Consider the following 27,220-nt stretch of genomic DNA (forward strand, 5'->3'; position numbering starts at 1 on the left):
AGGACTTCCACATCACCTGACAGGGCCTTGTTGCCTCCTGGGGTCTTCCCTGCCACTGCCACCAGATAACGAGAGGCTGGGCACAGATGCAGGTGCACTGGCTCACTGGCTAGTGGTGCGGATGCTGTCACCGGCTCTAGTTTTCCCAGTGGCTGTCCAAGGAACAAAATAACATGACCCAGAGTGCTGGGGCAAACTTTGATCAATCAAAGACAGGAAGGAGACAGGGAGTAACTGAAAAATATTTTCTTATTCATTCCTCCCCATCCAAGACATGTTTCCTTTCCAGAGACTTCTCATGACTATGCTTCCTGGTGAAACTGCCATCTACATGCTCTTTTCTTTTAATATTTTACTCATAATTTATTCATATCTTGCTTAATTTTATTTAGTTTTTAATTTAATTTTTTTTTTGAGATGGAGTCTTGCTCTGTCACCCAGGCTGGAGGGCAATGGAGTGATCTCAGCTCACTGCAACCTCCACCTCCCGGGTTCAAGTGATTCTTCTGCCTCAGCCTCCCGAGTAGCTGGGACTACAGGCACGCACCACTACACCCGGCTAATTTTTGTATTTTTAGTAGAGACGGGGTTTCACCGTATTGGCCAGGCTGGTCTCAAACTCCTGACTTCATGATCTGCCCACCTCGGCATCCCAAAGGGCTGAGATTACAGGTGTGAGCCACTACGCCCAGCCAATTTTTTTTTCCTTTTCTGAGATAGAGTTTTACTCTGTCACCCAGGCTAGAGGGCACTGTCATGATCTTGGCGCACTGCAACCTCTGCCTCCTGGTTCATGCAATTCTCCTGCCTCAGCCGCCTGAGTAGATGGGATTACAGGTGTGCGCCACCACTCCCGGACAATTTTTGTATTTTTAGTAGAGATGGGGTTTCACCATGTTGGCCAGGCTGGTCTCATACTCCTGACCTCGGGTGATCTACCCACCTTGGCCTCCCAAAGTGCTGGAATTACAGACCTGAGCCACCATACCCGGCCTAATTTTGCTTTTATATAATTTTTTTCAACTTTTTTTTTTTTAATTGAAAAACCATTTATTTCACTGGAGAGAAAAAAAGTGATCGAACTCTATAGGTCTAGCCTTTGGACCAAAAAAAGACCCAGGAGCAGTGAGACTCTCACCACGGCCATTCCCAAATCCAACAGCCCCCCACCGCAGTTTCTGCACACAATGAGGCCTACTGGGAGAACAGAACATGAATGGGAAGCTACAGAAGTACTGAAGGACAGAAGAACAGGAAAATGGGCAGGAGAGGAATGGAAAGGAAGAGAAAGTCTCAACTTGGCAAGGTAAATTAAGGTCCACGGTTCCTGAGGGACTGAACGCACCGAGCCGAGAACGTCCCGGAGACTGGGTATCACAAAGGGTGTATTCTCATGCACAACCGCAGCTCGGAATTTCAGCCCACACACATCCCATGGTGAAACTGTGTTATCAAGGCCCCTGATGGCCTCCACTGCATCCTGTGCCCGTTCCATGTGTAAGAAGGCATCATCTTTCACGATGTCACATTCAACGACCGTCCGGACCATACTCCTCAAACTTGGCTGGAAGCTCCTTATTGGTACAGGTGGGACTGATGTTGCCCACATGCAACTTGGTTGAGGTTTTGCTCTTATTCGTGCTGGCTTCCACACTGATGTTTACCCCGTAAAGCTTGTGATGGTGCAGGTTGCATATGGCATCTTCCTCTGCCGTTCTGTCTTCTATGTGCACAAAGCCATAATTCTTAATGATGCCACATTCCAGCACCTTCCCATACTGCTAGAGGAGTAAGCAAATCTCCCGCTCTGTAGCCTCCCAGGGCAGGTTTCCGATGAACAGCTTCACCATCCTGACCAGAGCCAGCACAGAAATCAGCAGGGTCTCCTCATGGCATGGACACTTCTGACAAAATGGTAAAATAGCGGCCAATTTTTTTCAACTTTTATTTTAGAATCAGGATGTCCATGTGCATGATGCTGAAGTTTAGCGTATGAATGATCTCATTACCCAGGTACTGAGAGTAGTACCCAACAGCTTTTCAACCTTTGCCCCCCTCCCTCCTTCTCCCCTCTAGTAGTCCACAGTGTCTAATGTTGCCATCTTTATGTCCCTGGGTACCCTATGTTGAGTTACCACTTATAAGAGAGAACATGCGGTATCTGCTCCTGCATTAATTCTAATTTGCTTAGGATAATGGCCTCCAGCTGCAGCTGCAATCATGTTGCTGCAGAGGACATGATTTTGTTATTTTTTATGGCTGTGTAGTATTCCATGGTGTATATGAAGATTTTCTTTATCCAATCCGCCATTGATGGGCACCTGGATTGATTCCATGTCTTTGCTCTTATGAACAGTGCTATGATGAACATGTGAATGCATTACATCCTTTTTCTTCCTTTCCAGCATCACTTCCCTTTCCCCCTCACTCTTGCTTCCCTAGCACTGTACCCATAATGGAGCTCGAACTCCCCTGGCTAAAACAGAGAAAACTGAAGCATCAGTCACAGAGCAGAGGCTCAGTTAAAATAACAAATTAAAAAAAAAAAAAAAAAGCAGACTGCCAGCTTTCAAGACACTTTTACTGGAGGGGAAAAACAAACAAACAAACATATAAATGCCTCTGGATGTTTTTCTTCTAGATTTACTGATTAAATGGCTTCATCAGTTAAAAAAGGAGTCTGAAGGCAGGGCATGGTGGCTCACACCTGTACTCCCAGCACTGTGGGAGGCTGAGGCAGGCAGATCACTTGAGATCAGGAGTTCGAGACCAGCCTGGCCAGCAGTGTGAAACCCCATCTCTATTAAAAACACAAAAATTAGCTGGGCATTGTGGCACATGCCTGTAGTCCCAGCTACTTGGGAGGCTGAGGCAGGAGAATCGCTTGAACCGGGGAGGCAGAGGTTGCAGTAAGCCAAGATCATCCACTGCACTCCAGCCTGGGCGACAGAGCGAGACTCCATCTCAAAAAAATAAAAAATAATACAAATAAAGGAGTCTAAGGAATTTGTATTTACATTTTTAGATATAAAGTTTTGGGCTGTGAATTATATGACTGCCTACCAGCTGCACACTTAAATTTTTTCACGGGTCCTCACATGCAACCAAAATATATAGTTATCAGTAATTTGATGTCAAATTTAGACACCCGTACCCAGGAAGGTAAAATATGCAGATGTCAATTACCTTAAGGATTAAATATTTATATGCTTATGGAAGCAAAATATTTTGTGATCAATAATTTACTGACGTTTTTATGCCCATCAGGAAGGAAATGAATAACTGCATTTAGGTTTTTTATGCATCACAGTTGTGTTAAATTGATAATATGAGGTTGAACAAAGCGTCTGAAATGTCAAGCGGTTAAATAAATAAGCACAGTTAATTCTTCTTTTATATATATATATATACCTGTATATATGAAAACAGATACCATTAAGCAAGACATAGATTCTGGCTAGATGCAGTGGCTTATGCCTATAATCCCAGTACTGTGGGAGGCCAAGGTAGGAGGAATCATTTGAGCCCAGGAGTTCAAGACCAACCTAGGCAACATAGGGAGACCCTGTCTCTACAAAAAAATTTAAAAATGAGCCAGGTGTGGTGGCGCATGCCTGTAGTCCCAGGTACCACCACCCAGGAGGCTGAGGCAGGAGGATTGCTTGAGCACAGGAGGTTGAAACTGCAGTGAGCATTGTTTGCACCATTGCACTCCAAACTGGACAACAGAGCAAGACCCTGTTCCTCTCCGACACCGTACTAGTCCGTTTTCACACTGCTGATAAAGACAAACTTGAGACTGGGTAATTTATAAAGAAAAAGAGGTTTAATAGACTCACAGTTCCACATGGCTGGGGAGGCCTCACAATCATGGTAGAAAGCGAAAGGCATGTCTTATATGGTGGCAGGCAAGAGAATGAGAGCCAAGTGAAAGGGATGAATGAAAGCCGAGAGAAAGGGGAAGCAGACAAGCCAGAATGAGAGCCCTTATAAAATCATCAGATCTCGTGAGATTTATTCACTACCATGAGAACAGTCTGGGGGAAACCGCTCCCATGACTCAGTTATCTCCCACTGGGTCTTTTCCACAACACATGGGAATTATGGGAGCTACAATCCAAGATGAGATTTGGGTGGGGACACAGCCAAACCATATCACCCACAAAAAAGACATAGTATCTGTCTTCAAATCACATCTCAAAGCTACCACTTCCTTCTCCTCTGCATCTCACCCTAATCCAGGACACCATCATTTCCACTTATTGAATAGAAACTGTGTTTTGCAGGTGGGAGTGGTGGTTCACACCTGTAATCCCAGCACTTTGGGAGGCCAAGGCGGATGGATCGCTTCAGGTCAGGAGTTCGAGACCAGCCTGGCCAACATGGTGAAGCACCATCTCTACAAAAATACAAAAAATTAGCCAGGCATGGTGGTGCGTGCCTGTAATCCCAGCTACTCGAGAGGCTGAGGCAGGAGAATCATTTGAGCCCGGGAGGCAGAGGCTGCAATGAGCCGAGATCACGCCACTGCACTCCAGCCTGAACAATGGAGTGAGACTTAGTCTCAAAAAAAAAAAAAAAAAAAAAAGAAAGAAAGAAACTGTGTGTTGTTTCCTTGTTCCTATTCTAATCGGTTCTCCATGGAGAAGTTAGAGGGATCTTTTTAAATCATAAATCAGAATCAAACAAAATAAAAATCAGATCATATCACCCCTGCTTTAAACCTCCTGATATTTTCCCAAGGCACTTAGAATATATCCAAACTTCAGCCGGGCGCAGTGGCTTATGCCTGTAATCCCAGCACTTTGGGAGGCCGAGGTGGGTGGATCACAAAGTCAGGAATTCAAGACCAGCCTGGCCAAGATGGTGAAACCCTATCTCTACTAAAAATACAAAAAATTAGCCAGGTGCAGTGGCAGGCACCTGTAATCCCAGCTACTTGTGAGGCTGAGGCAGGAGAACTGCTTGAACTTGGAGGGTGGAGGTTGCAGTGAGCCAAGATGGTGCCACTGCATTCCAGCCTGGGCGACAGAGTGAGACTCTGTCTCAAAAAAAAAAAAGAATATATCCAAACTTCCCACTCTGATGAAACCCTGATGGCCTGGCTCCTGACTCCCATTCAAATCTCATCTCATGCTGCCTTCTTTCTCTTCCTTCCACGTTCAAACTGCTTCCTCTTCAAGTCTCTGCCTCAAATGTTAGGTCCTCAGAGAGACCTCCCTGATCACTCTGTCTAAAGTCAAAATGTGACAGAACCTGATGGCTAATACCTGTAATCCCAGCACTTTGGGAGGCTGAGGCAGGAGGATCACTTGAGCTCAGGAGTTCAAAACCAGCCTGGGTAACATATTGAGACCATGTCTCTGTGAAAAATTAAAAATTAGCCAGGCATGGTGGCATGCGCCTGTAGTCCTAGCTAATCAGGAGGCTGAGGCAGGAGGACTGCTACAGCCTGGGAGGTCCAGGCTGCAGTGAGCTATGATCATGCCACAGCACTCCAGTCTGGGCAACTGAGCAAGACCCTCTCTCAAAAAACTAATTAATTAATTAATTAATTAAAGTCAAAATGCTCATCCCTATCTGGTGGCATGCTGTATACATATCTCATAAGCTCCATGAGGGCAGAGCCTGTTTTGTTTGCCACTATAACCCCCACACCTAACCCATAATAGGTTTCTAGATGCCAGTTGTATAAATGAATAAAGAAGAGACTCTGACAGTAGCAAGGGATACATCCTGAGACACCCTCAAATTATCCCTTATCACAACCATTGTAGCATATGATTTCCTCAAAAAAAAATGGAGTCACGTGAACCATTTCACACAGATGCAAACCATCAAGTTAGTCCAATGTTCTACAATTTAATCTATTCAAATTACTATCTGCTGCCTAATAAACTGCTGTTTTAAAACACTTGACTTTTATCTTCATTTCCATTATCAGTACATGTAGTTGACTTCCTTCTGAGGGGTCATTTTTTTCACTAGTAAGCAAAATTTTTAATATTTCAAGGGAGTTCCAACATATGCAAAAAGTATATAACACAAAGCTGGTTGAGAAACAGACACTGGTTCTCAACAGTGGGCAAGTGAGTCTCTGGCACTCACATTCCTCAAAGGCCAGGGGACTCGAATCTGTGCCCTATAACAATCTAGATAAGGTAGATCAAACTACGACTGTAAAATATGTAAAATAAAATATAAATAAATAAATGGTTCTGGCCAGGCACAGTGGCTCACGCCTGTAATCCCAACACTTTGGGAGGCCGAGGTGGGTGGCTCACCTGAGGTCAGGAGTTCAAGACCAGCCTGGCTAACACAGTGAAACCCTGTCTCTACTAAAAATACAGAAAAATTAGCCCGGCGTGGTGGTGGGCGCCTGTAGTCCCAGCTACTCGGGAGGCTGAGGCAGGAGAATGGCATGAACTCGGGAGGCGGAGCTTGCAGTGAGCTGAGATCACACCACTGCACTCCAGCCTGGGCAACAGAGCAAGACTCCATCTCAAAAAAAAATTATCATTATTATTATTATTTGGGCCAGGTGCAGTGGCTCACACCTGTAATCCCAGCCCTTTGGGAGGCCAAGGCAGGTGGATCACCTGAGGTCAGGAGTTTGAGACCAGCCTGGCCAACATGGGGAAACCCTGTCTCTTCTAAAAATATAAAAATTAGATGGGCATGGTGGCGTGTGCCTGTAATCCCAACTACTCAGGAGGTTGAGGCAGGAGAATCGCTTGAACCCAGGAGGCAGAGGTTGTAGTGAGCTGAGATAGTGCCACTGCACTCCAATCTGGATGACAGAGCAAGACTCCATCCCCCCAAAAATAATAATTATTATTTATTTAAATAAAAATGGAGTGTCTATTTTAAACAAAGTATCTGATTGGAGCAGATATATATAAAATCTATTGTTCAGTTATGACCTTCATCTTCTTTTTTTTTTTTTTGAGACAGGTTCTCACTCTGTTGCCCAGGCTAGGGTGCAGTAGCGCAATCTCGACTCACTGCAACCTCCACCTACCAGGCTTAAGCAATCCTCCCACCGCAGCCTCCAGAGCAGCTGGGACTACAGGCAAGTGCCACCATGCCCGGCTAATTTTTGTATTCTGTATAGCCCAGGTTTTGCCATATTGTCCAGGCTGGTCTCAAACTCCTGAGCTCAAGCAATCTGCCTGCCTTGACCTCCCAAAGTGCTGGGACTACAGGTGTGAGCCATTGCGCCTAGCCATGACCTTCATTTTTGTGTCTAACTTTGTTACTGCCAAACACTCTAATTAAGCCCATTTCTTTGCCACTTCCCAAAAAGTCTTAAATCTGGCACACTATAAATGACCATTACCTACTAGCTGCATTCAATGCACAGTTTCCAAAATAAAGCTAACCTCTGGAGAAAAAAACTAGTAAGAATCAATATGAAATGGATGAGATCAGCAGAAATCTCCACCCATGAGAATGGGTCATAGATATATCACTCACGAAGCCTTAGGAGATACCCAGTACAAGATGACCAGGGGTGGCAGTATAAGGAAATCTATCAAGGTTGCTGTCCCATCAATGGTGACATAATCATCTTGGACTGTACTTGTTCCGTTTCTGTGCTTCTCCAACACAGAAGGGACCTGGCAAATGGTGACCTTCCAAAGAGACATTCTAGAACTGACTGTTGAGATGGAACTAAAAGAACAGATATCAAGATTCCAAAGTAACCATGAGGACATAGAGACCAGAGAGAAGCTGGCTGTGGTCTGCAAAATGCCAGGTGCTGGGAAACTGTCCCATATGACTACCCAGAGCAGGGATGCAGCTTCCTAGGAAAAGAAACTATAAAAGCAACAAGTCCAGCAAGGAAATATCAAATGCCAGGAAACCACCCCAGAATAAAAAAAGTTCACTTGCATCACCTGCCAGACCCACCCAAAGACACCAGCTCCAACCACCTGCCAGGTTCAGAGGACATAAAGCCACCCAGCCAATTAAGAAATGTCCTGTCTCCTTCATTCTCCTCCCTGTCCTCACTGCAACTCTGACAGGGTCCAGAAAGCAGCTGGAGAGGGAAGGAGAAGAGGAACCAGGAAAGGGTATAGAGCAGAAAGACCATGGCAGTCTTCCAGCGGGGAAGGGGTCTGAGCTGGGGAATGCAAAAAGATACAACTGGTGGCCAGGTGCAGTAGCTCATGCCTGTAATCCCAGCACTTTGGGAGGCCGAAGTGGGTGGATGACTTGAGGTCAGGAATTCAAAACCAGCCTGGCCAGCATGGTGAAACCCCGTCTCTACTAAAAATACAAAAATTGGCCAGGTGTGGTGATGCATGCCTGTAGTCCCAGCTACTTGGGGGGCTGAGGCACGAGAATTGCTCGAACACAGGAGGCAGCAGTTGCAATGAGCCAATATCACGCCACTGCACTCCAGCCTGGGTGAAAGGCATGATCCTATCTAAAAAAAAAAAAAAGAATACTTAGTGTCCCTTTGGTGCCTGGCACCCAGTAGATATCAATTAATGACAGTGATCATTATTACTGCTCCTTTGTTAGAGACAAAGGAAACTAATGAGGCTTTCTCATTTCTTGGATGGCCCATTGCTAAAGTGTTTACTATAATTCTAAGCTCACTAAGCAACCTCATGATTCTAATGCCATTTTCTGTCTAACCTGATGATCAGGACTAGGTACCCTGAACAATAGACATCAGTACTCCTGTTTCCATGAAAAGACACCAACAAATTTTGTTTTGTTATAAGCACGAATCTCCTATGTAGGTCAATGCCATTCAGTTCATTAAAGTTTTACTGATTCTTGGTGAACTGAAAAAACTGACTAGACATTGAAGAATGAGGACTGCAGCAGAGGTCTGACTCTTGAGAGGCTCTGTCTGAACAGTCAGGCTCCCTCCTGGGTGTGCCTCTCTTTTTAATTATACGTGATCACATGAAGGCACTGAGAAATCCTGAAGCGTGCTCTGAAACAAAGGAAGCATCAACTAGGTCTGCTGTCAGTTGTTCTAAATGTATTTCATTACAAGTCTCTGGGAATTCGTCATCCATAGATGGTGTACGTAGAGACACTTCATCACTCGGGTGACCTTTTCAACCAGAACACCTGCTCTCTACCACATTGGGTCATGGAGGACTACAATGGTGATTCTAGGCCAGGCGCAGTGGCTCAAGCCGGTAATCCCAGCACTTTGGGAGGCCGAGCTGGGTGGATCACGAGGTCAGGAGATCAAGACCATCGTGGTTAATACGGTGAAACCCCGTCTCTACTAAAAATACAAAAAATTAGCCAGGCTTGGTAGGGGGGTGCCTGTAGTCCCAGCTACTCGGGAGGCTGAGACAGGAGAATGGTGTGAACCCAGGAGGCAGAGCTTGCAGTGAGCCGAGATGGCGCCACTGCACTCCAGCCTGGGCGACAGAGCGAGACTCCAACACAAAGGAAAAAAAAAAAACTTTATTCTTTTCCTCCTCACTTCAATAAACTAGTCTAAAAAAAATAACTCCTTCAGTGGTGACTAGAGAATTGTTAATGTAGCTAAATCCTTGCATTTCTCAAAGACTCAAACCAGACACAGTATTCGCATATTTCTCTGCTTAAAGTCTTTAACTAGTACCTCCAGAAATGTGTTTATATTCAGAAAATGATTCATCTCTAGGAAGAAGGAAAAACAAGGAGGTTACAAAGGTAACAAACAAAATTTAAAATGTAAAATGTTTGCAAAAGCTTCCAGGCCACACAATCCTGTGAGTTTCCTTTATCCTTAATTAGGTCAGCTTTTGGTACTTCCATGATTTTTTCAGCATTTTCTTTTTCAATCCTGCTGCCCCAGAATCCCATTTGCAGTTTTAATTGACCTACTTAATTAGGATTTGGAACACTCAGACAGAAGACTGTGTTTTCTTCATTCTGTTTTGCTCAATAGACCTTATAAATAAATTGAATTTCTAATTCTGTTTGTTAAAAACCAGGCACCTTAGGCAATTCCAAGACCCAAATATTCAGGTTTAATTATGGTCATGAGTGTCCATTCAAATATGGTCTAGGCCAGGCACAGTGGCTCACACCTGTAATCCCAATACTTTGGGAAGTTGAGGCAGAGAGACTGCTTGAGCCCAGGAGGTCAAGACCAGCCTGGACAACATTATAAGACCCCCATCTCTACAAAAAAAAATTTTTTTTAATTAGCCAGGTATGGCAGCAAGCACCTGTAGTCCCAGCTACTCAGGAAGCTGAGGCAGGACAAAAGGCTATTCTAACTTCAGTGACTCCTCAACACCATCCTATGATATGATGGAAAGTCTTAAACCAACATTTGAGCCCAGGAGTTGGAGGATGGAGTGAGCTATGATCATGCCACTGCACTCCAGCCTGGGCGACAGCGTGAGATCCTGTCTCCAAAACAAACAAAAAACAAATATGGTCTAGGTGAAGGAGCACACAGTGAGGAGTCAGTACACCTTGGTTCTCCACTGGTGTACTGCAATGGTACTAACCACTGCAATCTTGGCACATCCCTAACACTCCTGAGCCTCAGTCTCTCACCTTTACAAAAAAGAAGGTAGACTCTCGGGTTTAGAATGGGTCTCTCTATTCATAAAGACTCTAAGTCTCGGCAGGGCATGGTGGCTCACACATGTAATCCCAGCACTTTGGGAGGCCGAGGCAGGTGGATCACTTGAGGTCAGGAGTTCAAGACCAGCCTGGCCAACATGGTGAAACCCTGTCTCTTCTAAAAACACAAAAATTAGCCAGGCATGGTGGCACGCTCCTATAATCCCAGCTACTCAGGAGGCTGAGGCAGGAGAATCGCCTGAATCTGGGAGGCAGAGGTTTCAGTGAGCTGAGATCACGCCACTGTACTCCAGCCTGGGTGACAGAGACTCCATCTTAAAAAAAAGACTCTAAGTCTCTAAGAATATTTTCTGAGCACCTACCATGTACAAAGCAGTGTGCTATATACAGTGGGTGGGAGGAGGAACAAAGATGAAATGATGTTGCTCTATCATGAACTCTACACTGCACTAGGGAAGAGAAGGTCATACAGTACAAGACCAAATGCCATAGCTACCTTATTTATCTCCTGTATTCCTCATGATTGGCACTGTGCCTGATATATAGTAGATAATTAAATGACATAAAGGAGATATAAAATCCTCTGTGGGCATTGAGAGAAGAGGGCTTCATCTGATGGAAAGGAATCAGGAATGGTTTCTAGGTGTTATATCTGAGTTGATTTTTTTTTTTTTTTTTTTTTTTTTTTGTAGAACTTCTCCCCTCTCCCCCCGCCGGGGGGGAGCAGTGACACAATCTCGGCTCACTGCAACTTTCTCCTCCCAGGTTTAATTAAGCAATTCTTGTGCCTCAGCCTACCGAGTAGCTGGGATTACAGGCACCCACCACCACACCTGGCTAATTTTTGTATTTTTAGTAGAAGCGGGCTTTCACCGTGTTAACCAGGCTGGTCTCAAACTCCTGACCTCAGGTGATCCGCCCACCCCAGCCTCGCAAAGTGCTGGGATTACAGGCATGAGCCACCGCGTCTGGCCTGAGTTGACTTTTAAAAGGTGGCTTTAACTCTAGGGACTGACTCCTCAACACCATCCTATGATGTGATGGAAAAATCTTAAGCCAACATTGAAGGTTCTCCAAGCTCTAGTCCCAATATGTCCTTCAATCTTTATCTTTCCCTTACCCAGAACTAAGCTATAGCCATCCACTCTGCTTGCTGTACCTCAGATATTACTTGTAATTGTTTTCCTCCATGCTTCCATTCATGCTGTTCTTCATACTGAAATATCCTCCAATCTCAACGTTATCCAATCCCAATATCCTTCAAGGCCCACTTCAAATTCAAATTTCTTACTTTTTAAAGGACGGGTTATGAAGCCTTTCTTTTTTTTTTTTTTTTTTTTGAGACAGGGTCTCACTCTGCCTCCCAGGCTGGAGTGCAGTGGTGCAATCTCAGCTCACTGCAACCTCCACCTCCCAAGTTCAAGTGATTCTCCTGCCTCAGCCCTCAGCCTCCCGAGTAGCTGGGATTATAGGCATGATGCACGACCACGCCCAGCTATTTTTAGTATTTTTAGTACAGACGGGGTTTCACCATGTTGGCCAGGCTGGTCTTGAACTCCTGACCTCAGGTCATCCGCTCGCCTGGGCCTCCCAAAGTGCTGGGATTACAGGCATGAGCCACTGTGCCCGGCCTATGAAGCCTTTCTTGATCCCTCCAATAGTAAGTACTCTCTCCTGTCTTTGAAATCCCACAGAGACTTGTTGGCTTTTCTCTCGTGGTACACATACCATTTACCCCTGCATCACAGTTGGGTCATACCTTTTTCTCAAGATAATAATCTTTGACATCAGAAACTATATTATTCATCTATATTGCCAAATAAATGGAAGGTATTCAGTAGATTATTCTGACAAGACAAATACGAAAAGGACAATCTAGGACATAGAACTATACAAACAATGGTGCTAAGTTAGGAGTATTTGTGACTTATGCCTCAAATGGGGACTATTCCAGTTTGACTTTTGAACATAAGGTTTAGTTGCTAGAATCAGAGGGGTTAAGCTTGGAAGGTAGGTTGGAGTCAGATTACACAGAGCCTTGAATGCCCAGGTAATAAACAGCAGAGATTCAGTTCTCCATGAGAGTCACTGATAGTTTTGGGCACTGGAGAGTAACAGGATCTGAGGTATGGAAGGTCAAACCAGAAGTCTCCTTGGAATTTGGTTGGAGATAAGTCCATCCCAGACAGAAAAACCAACTCTTAAGTGTGCTGACAAAATTAAGCGCATGACTCTGCAGATCTGTGACTCCCAAAAAAGTCACCAAGTTAAAGACTGTTTTGTAGGCTTCCTGGCAACCAGACATTTATGTTCCCACTTCAGTAAAAGGAGACAGACCCACACCAAAGCAGTTATTACTAAATTTCCAAACTAGTGAAAAAAAGAAGATTCTATATGCTTCCAGAAAAGGGAGAGGGGAGCAAAAAAGTACACTACACACAAACAATGTGTATGTGTGTGTGTGTGTGTACACATACATGTACATACATACAGATTGAGTATCCCTTAACAGAAATGCTTGGGACCAGGAGTTTTTCCGATTTTGGATTTTTTTTTAATTTGGAACACCTGAATGATACCATTGAGAATCCCAAATATGAAATTCTGAAATCCCAAATGTTCCAATAAGCACTTCCTTTGAACATCATGTTGGTGCTCAAAAAGTTTTGGATTTGGGGGCATTTCAGATTTCAAATTTTTCAGATTTAGGATGCTCAATCTGTATATGTACATATAAATTACAGTATGTGTATGTGTGTATGTATGTATATACATGTGTACATGTATATATGTGTGTATATGTGTGTATATATGTGCATGTGTATGTGTGTATATGTGTATGTATATGTGTGTATATGCATATATGCATGTATGTAGATGTATGTATATGTGGGTACATACGTATATGCATATGCATATGTATGCATAAATGTGTATGTATGTGTGTGTATGTGTGGGTGTATATGTATATATATGTATATGTGTATGCATGTGTTTATGTATGTGTATGTGTGTACAACTTGTTGTTTCCCTGGAGTAGCATCACATATTCTTAAATAAATTTCTACTACAGATGGCCAGGTGCAATGGCTCACACCTGTAATCTCAGCACTTTGGGAGGCTGAGGCAGGCAGATCACAAGGTCAGCAGTTTGAGACCAGCCTAGCCAACATGGTGAAACTCTGTCTCTACTAAAAACATTGAAATTAGCCAGGTGTGGTGGCGGGCACCTGTAGTCCCAGCTACTTGGGAGGCTGAGACAGGAGAATTGCTTGAACCCGGGAGGGGGAGGTTGCAGTGAGCCGAGACTGCACCACTGCACTCCAGCCTGGGTGACAGAGTGAGACTCCGTCTCAAAAATAATAATAATAATAATAATAATAATTTCCACTACAGATTTCTAACAATAACATAAACAATGTAGAGTAGTGTTATATGTAACGTTCTATCTGTAACTTAGTTTTGAGGTTTATCAAATTTACATGCTCACAGCTCTAGTTCATTTTCATCATTGCATAGTATTCCACTGAATTTATATATTATACTTCATTTAATCATTTTTCTGTTACTGGAATTTAGGTTACTTTAAAAGATTTACTTATGATGAACAATGCTATAATGAACAATCCACGTATATATGTGAGATTTCATGCAGTTATAAATTTAGTAGTGGAATTATTAAGTATGAATTCACATTTACTAGACATTGCCAAACCAATATCTAAAGTGGTTGTACCACGGTCAACATTTAAAACACTTCAACATTTAAAATACTTTTTTAAAAGTTTTAAATATTTTAAAAAACTTTAACACAAATGTATATATATGTCTAAATAACATTGTTACACAAACACACACACACACACACACACACACACACACACACACACACACGTCATGATTCCCTCGAGTATCAGGGAGGGAAATGGGATCAGTCAGGGAGGGGCTGTATGAGGGAGGGGCTCATACAGATTTTCAATTATACATGTAATATTTTATGCCTTAAGCTATGTGATAGATACATAAATGCCCATTATATTATCTATATTTTTTGTGTATGTAACGGAAATCTTTCTAGAAGCTTCTGTTAAAATTTGGGAAATTAAACTCAACATTTAACTTTGCTTCATCTCAAAGCACAACTAAAAGATCATAATCCCTTATCCAACCCTTCAGAGATATACGTGTTAGAGAATTCAGAAGCTGCCACGCCCGACCAGGCTTGTTTCTTTTTTGTATCTGCTAAATGCTCAGGCCTTCCACGGAGCAAATGCAAAGGAAATCAGGGGTATCAAAGTGTTTTCAAGGGGAGCTCCACCATCACTTTTCAGTGGCAAACTGTAACTCAGCTTTGGAGTAAGACCACAGCAAACAAAGGGAGAAAGGCGAAAGCCCTACTTACCATAGAAGAGGAATGCTTTGGTCATGTGATGATGCAGGTAGGTCCGGTTGATGGTGAAGAAACAAGCGTCTGCTCCACATTGGCCTAACCTCCCAGTCTCCCCCGTCAGCGGGGACCACCAGAGCATAATGGGGTAGCTGTCCAATTCCCATTTACTTTTCCTGTTGAAGGTCAATCCTTCTTTCTTAAGAAACGAATTAAGATGCGTAGGTGCTTCCTCCATTTTTGTATGTCCATCTTGCAAACTAGAACTTTTAAACTCCTTCCTTTCAAACTTCCCCAGCTCAACCATGACCTAAAAGAGAAGACAATTATTACCAGAGTCAAACTGTTTGATTTCCTTTTGCACATCTCTCATTCATCTTGATGATTTAGCCCCTGACTCGTTTTCAATTGCTGCTGTAACAAATTACCACAAACAGTAATTTAAAATAACACAAATTTAAGCTAGGTACACTGGCTTACACTTGTAATATCAGCACATCGGTAGGGGGCCAAGGTGGGAGGATCGCTTGAGGCCAGGAGATTGAGACCAGCCTGGCCAACATGGTGAAACCCCGACTCTACTAAAAAATACAAAAATTAGTCAGGCATGGTGGCAGCACATGCCTGCAATCCAGCTACCTGGGAGGCTGAGTCAGGAGAATTGAATCACTTGAACTCGGGAGGCAGAGGTTGCAGTGAGCCAAGATTGCACCACTGCACTTGAGCCTCGGCAACAGAGCAAAGCTCCATGTCAAAAAAAAGAAAAGAAAAAAAAATTGGCCAGGCATGGTGATGCATGCCTGTAATCCCAGATACTCAGGAGGCTGAGGCAGAAGGATTGCTTCAGCCCAGAAGTTAGAGGTTGTAGTGAACTATGATTGCACCAATGGACTCCAGCCTGGGCAACAGAGCAAGACCCTGTCTCAAAAACCAATCAATCAATCAATCAATCATAAATTTGTTATCACACAATTCTGAAGTCAGAAGTCTGCAGTGGGTCCCACTGGGCTAAGACGCAGGGGTCAGCAGGGCTGCATTCCTCCCTGAAGACTCTAGGACAGAAGCCTCTTTCTTGCTTCTCTTTTAGAGCCACCACCATTCTTGACTCATGGCCTCCTTCCTCCTCTTCAAAGCCAGCAACACGGCCTCTCTCTGGCTCTTCTGATGTCATCTCTTCTCTCTGACCATGTCAGGAAAGGCTCTCCATCTTTAAGAACTCATGTGATTACATGGGGCCCAGATGAATAATTTGGGATAATCCCCCCATCTCAAAGTGGGTCACATTGATCCCATCTGCAAAGTCCCTTTTGCCACCTAAAGTAACATATTCACAGGTTTCAGGGATCAAGGAGTGGACACAGCCTCCAAATATCAACCGACAAGAATGGCCAACGATTCTACTAAACACTTAGAACAAATACATTTCCCCTCCATTTCATAAGTTTATAGGATATCCAGAAATAGTATTGCCTCTTTTTTTTTTTTTTTTTTAGACAGAGTCTCGCAGTGTCACCTGAGCTGGAGTGCAGTGGTGCGATCTCGGCTCACTGCAACCTCCGCCTCCCAGGTTCAAGTGATTCTCCTGCCTCAGCCTCCCAAGTAGCTGGGATTACAGGCACCGGCCACCATACCCAGGTAATTTTTTGTATTTTTAGTAGAGACGGGGTTTCTCTATGCTGACCAGGCTGGTCTCAAACTCCTGACCTCGTGATCTGCCTGCCTCAGCCTCCCAAAGTGCTAGGATTACAGGTGTGAGCCACCGCGCCTGGCCAGTTTTGCCACTTAATGAAACCTATGACAGGAAAATTACCTGACTACTACTAGAGAATGCACTCTAGGGAAAATAAATTATAAATTACCAACTGGTTTCTTTATTACAATGAAAGTAGTCATAACATGAGTTTTATGTTTCTAGTAATACTCACTATAGCATTGAGATGGTGAAATAATACCTAATGTCAAAATTCCTTAGAGTCTACGTTACCAACATAGTAGACCATGAGTACTAGGCTTCCACTCACTCCCACTTACAACCACGTTTTTAAATTTATTCCAGGATAGTCTAAGTCTGGGTCACTGGTCAGCTTGGACATCAGTAACAATCATCTGGAGGGCAGGGTGAGTGTAGCAGAAACTCCAGAAGTGCTGCCTTTTCGTCAAATTTTAAGATTTAGTATTGTGCTGAGCACAGCGGCATACACCTACAGTCCCAGCTACTCAGGAGGCTGAGACCAGAGGATTGCTTGAGTCCAGAAGTTCAAGGCTGCAGTGCGGTATGACTGCACCACTGTACTGCAGCCTGAGCAGAAAAGGGAGACTCCATCTCGACAGAAAAAAACAAGATTTGATATTAATATAATTGATATGGCACTAATTATAGAAATATGATGGAGAAAGTGTTGATCTGCTCCATATGTAACTGAAAGTTTAGTAGTCAGACTATGAAACAAATAAAGCGTTAAAGCAGTTAAAGTAAGGCACATTTACATTTCTATGTGTTAACTGCTCCACCAGTCAGCCATGGAGGCCACTCCCTGTGCAGCCCTCGAGTCCTGCTTTTAGCAGCCAACAGTGTTACCTCTTTTATGTGCTAGCTGCTCCTGGTGTTAGATGAAGGCCACTATCATTGATGCATTGCATGGAGTCTGTAACTCCCTGGGGAGGGCCCGTGACTTTCATTAGATTCTCAAATGTATCCAAGGCCAAAAAAAAAAAAAAAAAACCCACTGAGTGAAAGCCAAGTAGCACTCCAGAAGGAGTAAGAAATTATATTGGCTTTAAAAAGTCATGGATCACCTGAGACGCCAAAGTCAACACTAGAGCAGCAGAGCCATCACTGAAAACTAAAGTCTGCCTGTTGCCAATAGCTCTCTCAGCATTTTTATGATGGAACAATGTGGCTCTCCCCAGTAGTTTGATCCACGGGAGATGACTTGTAGCCACAAACTATCTTTTCATCTGACTTTCTTCCCCTGCAGATGTACAACCAGTCACTTAAAAGAAAGGCTTTTAGAAAGCCATAGGATACAACTCCAAAGGTAAAATTTATTCCACATTTCAGATCAATATCTACTATGTCAGTTATAAGTTCATTTCCAAATAATAGGGATACTTTTAAGGAGAGATTCTTCTTCTGCCAAACAACTTATTTTTTTTATTTTTTTATTTTTATTTTTTTTGAGACAAAGTCTCTCTCCATCGCCCAGGCTGGAGTGCAATGGCGCGATCTCAGCCTACTGCAGCCTCCTCTTCCCGGGCTCAAGTGATTCTCCTGCCTCAGCCTCCCGAGTAGCTGGGATTACAAATGCGGGCCACCATGCCCCGCTAATTTTTTTGTATTTTTAGTAGAGACAGGGTTTCATCATGTTGACCCAAACAGCTTTTTAAAAGACATTACCTTTGGATGTCACTACCAGATTGTAGGAAATATGGCAGAATAAAGGAATGCATTAAATAAAACCATAAGCAGCCAATCCCACACTCTAGAAAAGTTAAAATGATAAATGACCCAGTTTTAACAAGTCCATGACATGGAATAAAAGGTGGGGCAGAAAAGCCTTTTTTTTTTCTTTTTTTTTTTTTTTTGAGACAGTCTCGCTCTGTCACCAGGCTGGAGTGCAGTGGTACAATCTCGGTTCACTGCAACCTCCACTTCCCAGGTTCAAGTGATTCTCCTGCCTCAGCCTCCCAAGTAGCTGGGACTATAGGCATGCACCACCACACCCAGATAATTTTTTTGTATTTTTAGTAGAGACAGGGTTTCACCATGTTGGCCAGGATGGTCTCGATCTTGTGACCTCGTGATCCACCAACCTCGGCCTCCTAAAGTGCTGGGATTACAGGCCTGAGCCACCGTGCCTGGCCAAACCTTTTAAGAGTGAAAAAAACAAAAACACAGAACTTGAGACTCACCAACCAAATGCAATGTATAGGTTTGTTTATCCCAAATTCAAACCAACTCGGGCCAGACATGGTGGCTCACACCTGTACTCCCAGCATTTTGGGAGGCCCAGGTGGGTGGATCACCTGAGGTCAGGAGTTCGAGACCAGCCTGGCCAATATAGTGAAACCTCATCTCTTCTAAAAATACAAAAAATTAGCTGGGCATGGTGGCATGCCCCATCTCTCCTAAAAATACAAAAATTAGCTGGACGTGGTGGCACACACCTGTAATCTCAGCTACTTGGGAGGATGAGGCAGGAGGATCACTTGAACCCAGGAGGTGGAGGTTGCAGTGAGCCAAGAACATGCCACTGCACACCAGCCTGGGCAACAGAGAAAGACTCCGTCTCAAAAAAACCCCAACTCATTATGAAAAATCTTTTTTTTTTTTGTTTTGAGACAACTGGGAAAAATTTAACATGGCCTATCATACAGAGAATATTCAGTAATTGTTAATTTTATTGGGTGTGATAGTAGCAATATGGTTACATTATATTTTTCAAAGTTCCTAGCTCCAAAGTGAGAGAATCATATTAACATATATCGACGTGAAATGCTATTATGTCCTAGATTTGCTTTAAAATACTCCAAAATATGTTCCTATTTATGCAACTAAAAAGTAAAATTAAAAAATAAATATACATATATACCCAAAGAATTTACAGACAGTTTATACAAAATATAGTTAAATGTGAATGGAAAACAATGTCTAAGTTTTCCTCCAGAGAATTATGTTTTAGCTTAAGTGTAGGTAACTATAATATTTTCATGTTTAGATTAATATTAATTAAATAATTTATGTTATAGAATCTGCTATGGGCTAAATTGTATACCCCAAAAAAATTCATATGTTGAAGTCCTTACTCCCAGTACCTTATAACATGACTATATTTGGAGACAGGGTCTTCAAAGAGGTAACTGAGTTACAACGGGTGGGCCCTAATCCAGTAGTACTGGTGTCCTTATAAAAAGGGAAAATTTTGACACATACAATTACAGAGAGAAGGCAGTGTAAAGACACAGGAAGAAAACAGCCATCTATAAGCCAAGGAGAGAGGCCACAGAAGAAAGAACCCTGCCGACACCTTGATCTTGGACTTCCCAGTCTCCGGAACTGTAAAAAGAAAATTAATTTTGGTTGTGGAAGCAAGCAACTTCATCTGCAGTATTTTGTTACAGCAGCACTAGCAAACTAACAAAGGATCCATGGCATGATTTTTTTCTATTTACCCTACTCATATGGCAAAGTATTTCATTTGCCTAAAAACAGGAATGGAGGCTAGGCACGGTGGCTCACGCCTGTAATCCCAACAGTTTGGGAGGCCAAGGCGGGTGAATCACTTGAGGTCAGGAGTTCGAGACCACCCTGGCCAACATGGTGAAACCCTATCTCTACTAAAAATAGAAAAAATTAGCCAGGCGTGGTGGCAGGCACCTGTAATCCCAGCTACTCAGGAGGCTGAGGCAGGAGAATTGCTTGAACCCGGGAGGCGGAGGTTGCAGTGAGCCCAGATCGCACCACTGCACTCCAGCCTGGCAACAGAGCAAGACTCCGTCTCAAAAAACAAAAAACAAACAAAAAAAACTCCCCACAGAAAGCAGCAGAAAGCTGAAAATGTCAGGCCTTCTGTGCAGCAACTCCAGCACAAACAAGGAAAGAGGCACATGTCGCCTCTCACCAGAATACCAATCTGGCAGAAGGCAGCAGTAGAAATACAGTACCATATTGTCTGCCAAAGTGCTTTTATAAGCATTATCTCATTCAATCCTATGCAGAAGGGAGATCCTGCAGAGTGAAAAAGCCCAGGAATACCTTAGCTTCTACCAGTCCCACAACTGTAACTACTCACATTCACAAATAACCTTTAAAGGTTGTGTGGAGAACTGGGCGTGGTGGCTCATGCCTGTAATCCCAGCACTTTGGGAGGACAAGGCAGGTGAATCACCTGAGGTCAGGAGTTCGAGACCAGCCTGGCCAACATGGCAAAAGCCCATCTCTACTAAAAATATATAAATTAGCTGGGCAGGTGGCGGGCACCTGTAATCCCAGCTACTCAGGAGGCTGAGGCAGGAGAATTGCTTGAACCCAGGAGGTGGAAGTTTCCGTGAGCGGAGATCACGCCATTGCACTCCAGCATGGGCAACAAAAGCAAAACTCCATTTAAAAAAAAAAAGTCCTGTGGAAGCCAGGCGCAGTGGCTCACACCTGCAATCTCAGTGCTTTGAGAAGCCAGGTAGGCAGATCGCTTGAGCTCAGGAGTTCAAAACCAGCCTGAACAACATGGTGAAACCCCATCTCTACAAAAAAATAGAAAACTTAGCCACGTGTGGTAGTACACACCTATAGTCTCAGCTACTCAGGAGACTGTGTTGGGAGGATTTCTTGAGCCTGGGAGGTAGAGGTTGCAGTGAGCCAAGATCATGCCACTGCACTCCAGCCTGGGTGACAACAGTGAAACTGTCTCAAAAAAAAAAAAAAAGTTTTGTGGATTTTGAAATGGATGGCTGGTACCTGAATGCGTGCAAATTCTATCTGAGCTGATATCTACACTTTTACTATCACTGTCCAATTTTTATTTCAATTTGAAATCAATGAAGGGGCTGGGAATGGTGGCTCACACCTGTAATCCCTGCATTTTGTGAGGCCAAGGTGTGCAGACTGCCGGAGCCCAGGAGTTCAAGACCAGCCTGGTCAATGTGGTGAAACCCCATCTCTACAAAAAAAATACCAAAATTAGGCCAGGTGTGGTGGCTCACGCCTATAATCCCAGCACTTTGGGAGGCCGAGGCAGGCGGATCACTTGAGGTCAGGAGTTCAAGACCAGCCTGGCCAACATGGTGAAACCTCATTTCTACTAAAAATGCAAAATTAGCTAGGTGGCAGAAGCCTGTAATCCCAGCTACTTGGGAGGCTGAGGCAGAAAATCGCTTGAACCTGGGAGGCAGAGGTAGTAGTGAGCCAAGATCGCACCACTGCACTCCAGCCTAGGTGACAAAGTGAGACTCCACCTCATAAAAAAAAAAAAAAATTAGCCAGGCACCATGGCACACGCCTGTGGTCCCAGCTACTGGAGATGCTGAGGTGGGAGGATTGCCTGAGCCCAGGGAGGTGGAGGCTGCCGTGAGCTGAGACTGTGCCACTGCTCTACAGCCTGGGCGACAAAATGAGATCCTGTCTCAAAAAATAATAAATAAATAAATAGAAATCCGTGAATGAAGTTCAGAATAACTGACTAAGGGATTACAAGTAGGAGAACTAAGCACACCTTTCAGTTCATTCATCCATACACAGTCCTTGGTCTAGAAGCACATGTCAAGATTTATTTATAATATAGATGTCTGTGTTCTACACTTACTACAAGATACAGACTATCTTGTTCTCAGAATAGTCCTTGCTTCTCCAAGAACGCAGTCTTTCAAAGGTGATAACAATAGGAGATTCTGAGGAAGCCATCCAATTTTAACCCAGGAAGACAGACTGAGCTTTACTTTCTGTTTCTCTACAACCAGGAGCCTACGAGAATCTCAAACTCACCTTCTATCTCAATGACTTTGTTTCTGCCTGACACGTCCATTCACTAATCCTCAGTTTCACCTGTTTAAAAAAGGGGGGGCAGGGGGTGAATTGGAAGGGTCTCCCTGCCAGAGGTTTTTTACTGGGAGGAATACTGGGAGATATTTTCCTCCCAGTAGAAAACCTCTGATCCTGGCCAGGCACAGTGGCTCACGCCTGTAATCCTAGCACTTTTGAAGGCCAAGGCAGGCAGATCTCTTGAGATCTGGAGTTTGAGACCAGCACAGCCAACATGGTGAAACCACATCTCTATTAATAATACAAAAAATTTAGCTGGGCGTGGTAGCGGACGCCTGTAATCCCAACTACTTGGGAGGTTGAGGCATGAGAATTGCTTGAACCCGGGAGGCAGAGGTTGCAGTGAGCAGAGATCACGCCACTGCACTCCAGCTCAGGCAACAGAGTGGTACTGTGTCTTAAAAAAGAAAAAAAGAAAGAAAAAAAAAACCCTGATCCTGAACACGCCTGATTCAGCAAAAAGTGAAATAATTGGAGTTTTGAGAAAATAAGGGGTGGGGGGACATAGCAAAGGCCCAGCTATCAACACTACACAACCCACATTCTTGGTACCTGGAGTGTGACAAGCAGAAAGACGGTGGCTGTGACGCACAGGCAAGATGCCAAAAGCTTCCTCCTCTGAATCCGTACCATGCTGCCCTGCCCTGGGTGACTGACAGAGGGCTAACCTGGTTACCAAGTGTTCTCTCGTCAGCCCAGAGCCCGAGACAACTTCACATGGCAGAACCATCTGGGCGCCAATTTCCTGCACTGCCATTCCTGCTGGGACCAGGTCTCCATGAAGGACTGAGATCCGAGGTTGTGAGAGGGCCTGGCTTGGCATCGAGAGGAAGCAGCATGCCGTCTTCTTAGGCTATCATCAGAGCAGCTGGAGATTTCTCCAAATAAGAAGGCATCAAAAAAATTCTGCAACAAAAAATCATCTTTTAGCCATAGCGCAGATTTAATAAATGTAGTCTTGCAGGAGGGTGATCATGAAAAAACGTAGACATTTTAAACTAAAAGGAAGCATTGAGATCATGTAGTCCTAGTACATCACTCATAAGTAAGGAAATCAAGGCTGGGTGTGATGGCTCACTCCTGTAATTCCAGCACTTTGGGAGGCCAAGGCGGGTGGATCATTTGAGGTCAGGAGTTTGAGATCAGTCTGGCCAACATGGCAAAACCCTGTCTCTACTAAAAATACCAAAATTAGTCGGGCGTGTTGGCATGCACCTGTAGTCACAGCTATTCAGGAGGCTGCAGCAGGAGAATCACTTGAACCTGGGAGGTGGAGGTTGCAGTGAGTAGCCTGGGTAACAGAGAAAGGAAAGGAAAAGAAAGGAGGGGAGTGGAGGGGAAGAGGGAAGGGAGGGAAGGGGAGGGGGGAGGGGAGGGGGAGGGGGGGGGGGAGGGAGTGGAGGGCAGGGGAGGGGGAGAGAGGAGGGGAGGGAGTGGAGGGGAGGGGGGGGGGGGAGGGGGGGGGAGGGGAGGGGAAGGGAACCAGAGTGGTGAATTGACTTACTCATGGCCACACAGCCCATCAGAGGAGAGTGACAAATCTACAACCAGATCCCAAATCTTAAATTCTGCTTCCACTTAATGCTCTCTGCCATCAGAAGACTGAATTCCAAGACTTTTATATGAAGTCATTCCCTTCTATCTAAGTTTCAAAGGAGTTTAGAAATGGAATAAAAATCACCAGGACTATCCACCTACTCCCATAAAATTTAGGAAGAAAATAAAAGATTCAGGCTTTAATCAAAAATGGATAATGATCATGTGGCCCCCAATGCCCACTAAGGAAACCAACTTTTGCCACAGCATAAGGAATTCTGAATATGATTTATTTGTCTTTTACAGCAAGTGAATAAAGCAGTGGGCTGTTGGAGCACTATTATTCTTTGGAAGTTTCCAAATAAAATTTTCACCTATCTGAAATGAATGATCTTTTCAAAAAAGTTGTAAAAATGAACTAAATGAGGGCCAGGTACAGTGGCTCATACCTTTAATCACAGCACTTTGGGAGGCCAAGGTAGGAGGATGGCTTGTGCCCAGGAGTTTGAGACTAGCCTGGGCAACATAGTGAAACCCTGTCTGCATAGAAAATATTACAAATTAGCTGGGCATGGGGGTGTGCACCTATAGTCCCAGCTACTAAGGAGGCTGAAGCAGGAGGATTGCTTGAGCCCAAGAGGTCACGGCTGCAGTAAGCCATGATTGCACCACTGCACTCTAGCGTAGGCAAGAGAGCAAGACCCTATCTCAAAAAAAAAAAAAAAAGGTAAAAAAAATGCCCCCATAGAATGCCATTTATCCCTATGATATTCTATGAACTTCAATGTCCTGGGCAAATGGCACTGTGGAGCTCAGAGTGGAGGAAGGGTCAGCTTTCCAGAGGAAGGGCAGTGCTGCTGTACAGTACTTCATAGATCTGAGTCTAAGTCAGACCTACATCATGCCCCGGCATACAGAGTTAAAGATATAATTAGATATCATTAGACCTAAAAAATAATATAGAATCCTGGTTAAAAACTTTAGTCTTAAAGGTGTGCTCCCAGGTGTGCACAGTGGCTCACACCTGTAATCCCAGCACTTTGGGAGGCCGAAGCGGGTGGATCACTTAAGGTGAGGAGTTCAAGACCAGCCTAGCCAAGATGGTGAAACCCTGTCTCTACTAAAAATACAAAAATTAGCTGGGCAAGGTGGCAGGCACCTGTAATCCCAGCTACTCGGGAGGCTGAGGGCAGAGAATCACTTGAACCTGGGAGGCGGAGGTTGCAGTGAGCCAAGGTCGTGCCACTGCGCTCCAGCCTGGGTGACAAAGTCAGACTCCATCTCAAAAAAAAAAAAAAGGTGGGCTCCCCTCTCATGAGTCTACCTTGATTTACTTTTTTTTTGAGACAGGGTCTCTTTCTGTCACCCAGGCTGAAGTGCAGTACTGTGATCATGGCTCACTGTAGCCTCCAACTCCCAGGCTCAAGCAATTCTCCCACCTCAGCCTCCCGAGTAGCTGGGACTAATGGCGTGTGCCACCACATCCAGCTAATTTTTGTTTGTTTGTTTGTTTGTTTGTTTGTTTGTAGAGACGAGGTCTCACCATGTTGCCCAGGCTGGTCTTGGACTCCTGGGCTCAAGTGATCCTCCTGCCTCGGCCTCCCAAAGTGTTGGGATTACAGGTGTGAGCCACCGTGCCTGGCCTTACTTTTAAATCCATGATTTTTTTTTCCTTCAACCACAAAATAACACTTGGACTCAGAAATCACCAAAAGTGCATTTTTCTTCTTTCATCCATGAAATTCCCAAAACCCAGTGACTAAGAGAAGGTCTCAAGTCAGCCTGCCAGGATTCAAATCCCAATTTCCCAGCTGGCTTAACCTCGCCTCTCCATAACTCACTTTCCAAAAGTAGATCCTCATGAGGCCTAATTGGAGTTGTGAGAATTTTATGAGCTATGGGGGGTAAAACACTTATTTCAGACCCTGACACATAATAAATACCCAATAAATGTTTGTTATCCTTATATTTAAATATTATTCTAATTTATTATCCCTTTAGGTGGAAAATGAAGCATATAAAATAGATTGCTACCCCATCAACTGGAACATTAAAAGGAAAAATGCTCACTTTGCCAGAGAAAAGGAGATTGCTAATATTTGTTGAGTAGCCTATCACGGGCAAGGCCTTTCCTAAGTACTTAGCACACAGGCAGGCACTCATTCAATCCTCCCAACAACTCCATTCTCATTTTCAAATATAAGAAAACTAAATCTGAATGAAGTAAAGTAACCTGCCCAATACTCTAACTTTGACAAGTATTACGATCTGAAGTGCACACATTCCTTTATATTTTTTAGCATTAATACTATAAAATTCCTTGGCTGCACACAGTGGCTCATGCAGGTAATCCCAACAGCTTGGGAGGCCATGGTGGGAGGACAAGCCTAGGCAACACAGTAAGACCCCATCTCTACAAAAAATAAATTAGCCAGGCATGGTGGTGAGTATCTGTAGCCCTAGCTACTTGGGAGGCTGAGGCAGGAGGATTGCTTCAGCCCAGGAGATTGAGGCTGCAGTGAGCAGTGATTGTGCCACTGCACTTAGCTTGGGTGACAGAGCCAGGCCTGGTCTCAAAAAATAAAAAATAATTAAAAAAAAAAATACTGTAAAATTACCACCAGACAATACCAACACTCACAGGTTACCTGCCTAAACCACAGAAAACATATGTAGTACAGTTGTCAGCTGGTATATCAGAGAAAAAAGGAATAAAAATCTATAAGAACCTGTAAAGTACCTTTGCTGCTACTTAGTAGATGCTTGTAGCTATTAACTACATACAATATGGAGCTAGCACTTCGAGTCCCAATCCTGGTTCTATTACTTAATATAAATTTAGACAAGTTACTGAATCTTTCTAAGCCTCAGCTTCTTCATAGTAAATAATGTTAACTATCACTATTTCTTTCCCTTGCATAACAGAAAGATTACCAAATTTTTATTTAACATGCAGAAACAATTTATTACAGTTATCATTAATGTAACCCAGATTACATTTACAGTAGTAAAATAATATCACCTACTTAAATGGGAATAAAACTATATTGTTTTCAAAACAATGTTTAGATATATCACTCTACTCAATCTTATTTATAACCACTTTGAAAAATAGGCAAGGTAGGTGTTATTATTCCCAGTTTCCAAGGAAGCTGAGCCTCCTCAAGTTTAAGAGATTTGCCCAAGATCATATACATATA

General features: G+C 43.7%; 1 protein-coding gene and 1 pseudogene across 2 annotated transcripts in view; both read right to left on the reverse strand.

Annotated features, from left to right (window-relative positions):
* Positions 1-27,220, reverse strand: part of FUT10 (fucosyltransferase 10) — a 116,099-nt gene that overhangs the window by 77,864 nt on the left and 11,015 nt on the right. The window contains exons 2-3 of one of the 2 annotated variants that reach the window (XM_058433609.1): positions 23,037-23,390; positions 14,966-15,260 (exon numbers count right to left, since the gene is read on the reverse strand). In XM_058433609.1, coding sequence (XP_058289592.1) covers positions 14,966-15,260; positions 23,037-23,117 — 376 coding nt within the window. In that variant the 5' untranslated portion in view covers positions 23,118-23,390. Of the gene's footprint in view, positions 1-14,965; positions 15,261-23,036; positions 23,391-27,220 lie in introns of those variants that run through there. The other variant, XM_058433610.1, reaches the window with a different exon arrangement.
* LOC116461699 (RNA-binding protein 4-like) lies at positions 1,417-1,850 on the reverse strand (annotated as a pseudogene).

This window comes from Hylobates moloch, unplaced genomic scaffold (assembly GCF_009828535.3).
Source record: "Hylobates moloch isolate HMO894 unplaced genomic scaffold, HMol_V3 SCAFFOLD_22, whole genome shotgun sequence".
NCBI classification, from domain to species: Eukaryota; Metazoa; Chordata; class Mammalia; order Primates; family Hylobatidae; genus Hylobates; species Hylobates moloch.